The 6,000-nt window shown below is 40.9% G+C and overlaps 1 protein-coding gene across 1 annotated transcript in view; it reads left to right on the forward strand.

Annotated features, from left to right (window-relative positions):
- Positions 1-5,710, forward strand: part of RNF157 (ring finger protein 157) — a 113,612-nt gene extending 107,902 nt beyond the window's left edge. Inside the window, exon 19 of the mRNA XM_056855935.1 lies at positions 5,549-5,710. Within this exon, the coding sequence (XP_056711913.1) occupies positions 5,549-5,679 (131 nt within the window). The 3' untranslated portion in view covers positions 5,680-5,710. The remainder of the gene's footprint in view (positions 1-5,548) is intronic.
- The last annotated feature ends 290 nt before the right edge of the window (positions 5,711-6,000 follow it).

Here is a 6,000-nt window from a genome sequence, read left to right on the forward strand (position 1 = left end):
ATAGGGCCTGGGGTACAGACAGGAATTGCATTAGATGGCGTCAAGACCCTTATCACACACTATCCCTGTTGCATCTGTTTACGCACACAAAAAATATTCCAAGGTGTTGCCAGCAGGATTTGTGCTATATGAATGAAAGTTGGATGTTAGGAAGCCCCAGTGGGTGATCCGCACAAGATGTGGTGGGTACCTCCTCTGGCGAATATACCCTTTGGGTGGCTTTGCTTCTTACAGAAATCTCTTGCAGATCCCTGACAGCTCATTATGTCCATGCAAAGCAGAACCAAATCTTCATTTAGCTGCACAGCCTGTGGTACATTCTTTTGCAAATCCATTCCTTGCTTTGTAGCCAGACAGGATATAGCATGTATTTAGTGAGACACAATCTATATGTACAGAAGATTGGGAAATGGCTTTCTGAGCTGCCTGCCTTACAGATGCATGTAATTTTAAGCCCTTTATCGTATGGCTGGAATAACACATTGTATGGCTGTTGTATCAGCAGAGGTGCATTTCTAAAGCTGTCTTCTAGTTTCCCTCACACTCCATTTTCTTCACCCCAAAGTCTGAGCTCCTATTTCAGTAGCATCTTGTAGATATTTAAATTGAGGGGGGGTAATCCCAGGACATCTCACCCTCTTTGTTTTGGGTCTTCAGTCTCTTGAGTTATCTCTTTCCTTAACATGTGAATAAGTACTAAGGTAAGTAGGGTAAACCAGTAGAAGAAATGTGACGTTTTCTGGAGAGGAGACAGTTACTTGGAAAGGAAGATGAGCGGGAGAATCAGAGCCTCACTGACTTGGGTTCATATGTCAGAGGGCAAAACGCGTAGAGATGGTTTCAAATGTTAATGCCCTGCAGCGTGTGCCACTTATATTTTATATGATTTGTTGTATATGATTTGTTGTGTGTATATGTACCCAAGTAGAAGTAGTAGCATGAGAAGCAGCCCTAAGGGTAGTTGTGACTGTCTTAGTTTGCCTTTAGGGGGTTGTGCTGCTGCAGACTCTCCTCATGGCAGGAAATTGCCATTGTCACAAGGGCCAAATTGTGTTCTTTTAGTACCCAGCAGTAGGCAAAAGATGAATGTGGTGTCCCTCTCTAGCTAGGTATTTTGCTTTTCGGAAGAGAGTCTTCCATTTGCAAGCAGACTATCTTGGGGGACATTGTTTTGCTTACTAACATAAAATCCCTCTGACATAGTTACCAAGCTATATCAACTTCAGCTGGACAGGAGAAACCCTGGCTGCTGCTTTTTAACATGGGTATTAAATCTATTTACTGAAATTGTCCTGTGTCAAATACTGAACCTGGGTTTAAATTGCCAGGTACGTTGTAAGGGATAAACTTAATTTTTAAAGTTCATTTTAGCATAAATCAAAGCGTAGTGATTTAAAATGTTGTTATTTTTTTGTTTTTGTCATTGCTGGAAGTCATTTTGAAACATGGGGTGTAAATCTGAAAAATAAATAAAGCTGGGTTTGTGCTAAGGCTAGGTTCCAGTTATAAGCTATTCCAGCCAATTAAAACTATCATGAACACCAAAGGAACAGGGTGGGATTATGTGTCCATCTTGGTCTGCTAGCAGCCCCCTCCAGCTTGTGATATTGTGACATCACTGTCTATGTGGGCTGGGGCTTCAGTTATCCACATTGGAACCTTTTCCTATAAGTTCCTGGTGCCATTCTTAGTATATCAAAACAATAGGGCACGCATGAATTTAATGACACTTTGGGCTACCAAACTGTAGTCAAAACTACTGATGTCCGTGAGGAATATGAGTGGCAAAGTTCACAAGAATGTTGGATCACAAAGTATTAGTTTACTGTTCTTTGCCCAGCATAGCTCTCTAATACTATGCCTTTCCTTGAACATGCATTTCTTACTGATATCTCTAACGTCAATGAGATAGGAGGGATTGTTTACGAAATAAAAAGACTCTTGTCTTGAACAGCACCCTAGATTCTTCACAGACATCTAGAAGTTGGGGTACACCATGCCAACAACCACCCCTGTCATCCTGACTGGACTTTCTGAAAAATTGCAACTCATTTGGAACATTATCCTAAAGTGTTGCAACACAAAGGTGTCTATGGGAAATCTAGGGTAGTGAAGAGGTACAGCATAGCAAATGTTTTTCAATTGTATTTTTTCCGTTTCTCTGTTGTACACATATACATTTGTGGTGTCTGTCTTTTCTCTTGTTCACCATTTGCTTTTGGTCTTCTCTACTAAACAGCTGCCGTTCCGGAGTCCTGTCCCATAAGCATTGAGGAATAGGTATGAGTCATGTGAAGTTCTGTCTTTCTCTCCTAGCAAATAATAGTTTGGCAAGGGCAGGTAATAGTCATTTTTACCACTTGTATTGAACCACACCCACAGAAGGGCTTCCCGGAGCTCAGTGGTGTAAACCAGTAGTCTTCAAACTTTCCAGACCCAGGACCTACCTTTTAACCCTAAGTAGAAGCATAGGACCCATTAAGTAGCAAGAAAACAACATCAGTCACATGACAGGATGAAGAGGAGCTAGATTTAGGACCTCAGTAGTGGCAAGATGTCAGTGGCCAAGTAGGAGAAGACAACCATGTATAGGACACACAAGCTGAGCACCATGGGTTGTACGATAATGAGAAGCAAGCCGAGCATCAGAGCCATGGAGGGATCCTTTGCATTCCGAGTGACACTGCCTCACCATCCTGCCATTTTTCCAGCATGTGTGCAAGGAGATGTCAGAGGTATGGCACCCTTGCTCTTCAAGCATGTATACTAACAGCAGACCCTTCCAAACAACAGCAAAACAAATATAGTGGCTTCGTAGGGGCTTCTGATACATCCAGGGGTCCCAACCCATGGGTTGAAAACCACTGGTGTAAATGGCTTAGGAAATGTTGGACTACAGAGATCTAATGTTTGGGCCTATTGACCTTGAAAAGACTTCTGTCTATGACTAGCAAACCAAGTAGAAAAAAGGTAAATGTAAGAGACCGTAGTTCAGCTGATTTTGTGGATTAGTGTGGCTGGCTGTCACGTTCCAGCTATGAAACAACTTATCTTAGATATATGAACGGGCTTCATTGGATTGCAGCATAAACATATTTCATCCAAGACATGTAGATAATTTGAATCTTGGATATGCCAGGGATGTTATAGGAATTGCATTTCATAGTGGACACTTCCAAGGTATATTAATTCTAGTTGACTCCATTCCCCATACTTGACATGGTATGGTGGGGTTTTTTAATTCTAGAGGTACAACTTCTTTTAATTCTAGAGGTACAAGTCAGAGCAGGGAAAGCACCAGCAAGCAACAGTGCAGTAATGCCTGTACTGAACCCTTTTCAAACCACTTTCTGCACAATCATTTTCTCAGAGTATTGTTAAATGCTAAAAGTAATAGTCATTGTAAACACAAAAAATTCACACAGAAAAGTAACACCCTGGTGAGCTTCAGCACAACGTATCCTATAATACAAACTAAACTATACATCAAAAGCATTAGCAAGGTTCCTAACATCTATTCCAAATAACCGCCGTGATAAAGTTTAGTACTATATTGTGCATACTTGCCTCCATTTTTTTCCAACTGATGCAGCATATAAAGTTGTCTCCAAGTACTATTTATCAACATCAGTCATCAAATCACTCTTATCAAAGTCCATTACTTCAGGAATGTCACACTTACCCAAACCAAAGCACAAGATTTTTATACCTGGGCATGTTTCCATCAATCCATCGTTGTTCTTGCAACTAGTATAGAGTGTAAGTGCTCGAGTGTTGTGGGCTTCTATCACGATATTTGTTTGTGACATGTCACTACCTTATTTTGGGGGGATTTTTTTTGTATTAGGTATTGAATTCGCAGGACTGTTCAGAGGATGTGCATTTCTGCGCTCTGATACGTGTGCAGAAATTGGTCCATCATCTGGACAGATCTTGGAAAGAACGAAGAGTGGACAGCAGCACAGCTACCTCCTCTACCTCTGCTGACTATTACTTTACTTTGATGCTGCTTCTCATGTAGCCAATTCGACCTTGAACAGTGTCGCACTGAGATTGAAATGAAAGAAAACGGAACTATGTATTTTTATATTCGTATATGAATAGATAACTAGATAACCAATAAAATAATTAATATTTTTTTAAAAATTTAATTGACTGGGAAAGAAACTTGGCAACTGCCAATGTAGTATTCAAACCTCTACTGTCTATTATAAATTATTGTTACAGAAGAATTCTTTTCATGGGTATCATCTGTACCTAGAATGCAGGTACAGAAATAGCTGTCAGGCTGCTCAAGATACCTGTCTTAATGCTTACGGTGCTTCTGAACCAAGACAGAAATTGTAGGTAGATGACAGGGAACAGAGTATTCGCCTTAAAGTAACCTATTCTGTTATCAGCTTGCTGGAATATCTGGGTCTGCCTGATATCAAAGACCAAAGGCCTGAACTAGAGGGGTTGTTCTTACGGTCCTTTTGCTCCTGAGCTGTGCAATTAGATGTAAAATAAAAATGTTCCTAGAATGAGAAGCCTCATCGGGCATTTGCCTAAGCCAGTAGCCATTTGAACACATAAAGCTGCCTTATACTGAACTGGTCCATCAAAGTCAGTATTGTCTACTCAGACCAGCAGCGGCTCTCCAGGGTCTCAGATTGAGGTCTTTCACACCACCTACTTGCCTGGTCTCTTTAACTGGAGATGCCAGGGATTGAACCTGGGACCTTCTGCATGCCAAGCAGATGTTCTACCACTGAGCCACAGCTCATGCTGCAAAACCACTGCTTGCCAGTCTGGGACCACCAAATTAAGCTAAAAAGGGATCTCAAACACCACAGTTTGATATGGAAGATGTTTGTGCATGTATTTGGTATATGTGTTATGATGTTATTTGACATAGTAGGTTCCCGTAAAGGATATTTCTACACATACTAGCCAATTTGTCAGAGCTGCAACAAATATGCTAGAAACAGCTGTTCGTTTTGGTAGAGATCCAGTTTTCAAGACACTTGGAAAATGTGGGTGTTTCTCTAAAAGAGAAATAAAAATACAACCTCTGATAGGGGGAAAACCCCCACAACCAAGCTCTCTATTTATATTTTAGTATGGATAGCAGAATGCAAAGACTTTTTTTTAAACAGTGGTACCCAATTTCAGGTGCATCTTTGTGATAAATGGCAACATAATGGGGCAACCTTTAAACAAGTAGGGCTCAATGGAGATATATACTGAATTTACACATGGCAGTAAAAGGATTTTTGAACTCCATTCTTTGTGAGCATGTGTGGAAAAACATATACGCATTTGTAATGCATTTGTTTAAGGCTTTGACTCAGTTGGTGGGCATGTTGGAAGGCGATCCGAAATTGCATTTAAACTTCATTGTAATGTGGGTCCTATTAACCCAAACCCACATTGTTAAGAACCTGTCTGAATGTTCTGTTGCCTTACATCTGTACCAGTTCCATTAACCCCCCCTTTCCCACCTATTTGGAGTGAACTACATTGTTCCTTGCTTTTCTTCTCTATAACAGGTGCTTTTTCTTCTTAGGTGTCCAGAAATCAGACGGTAATGCTCTGAATCACAGCCAGACCTGGAGGTGTCACCTGTCTGCCAGCAGCATCAACCAGGAACGTGATGAAGTTATGCAGTGCATGCTGGGACCTCTGTGTCCTCTATGATGTCACATTGTACAAAGAAGGAAAAGCACTTCTCTGGGCGTGTTTCCCTTCAAACTCTGAAACAGCACAGCTGTGGGCATTAACATTGTCAAACACTGCACAATGATATTTATTTTTTCAATAGCATTGTAACCCAGCATCTCTATTGATTGATTCAAATTCCTCATGTGTTTAGTCTGTGTTCACATGAACGTTTAGAAAGACTGATTGAATGTCTCAAGTTGGATTTAATGGCTGGTACCTCTATCCACTTCCATTCTTTGTCTTCTAATATCCTGGTCACTTCATCCTTCCCTTCTGCCTCTATATTGATGGCACATC

The sequence above is a fragment of the Euleptes europaea genome, chromosome 1, assembly GCF_029931775.1.
Source record: "Euleptes europaea isolate rEulEur1 chromosome 1, rEulEur1.hap1, whole genome shotgun sequence".
Lineage (NCBI taxonomy): Eukaryota > Metazoa > Chordata > Lepidosauria > Squamata > Sphaerodactylidae > Euleptes > Euleptes europaea.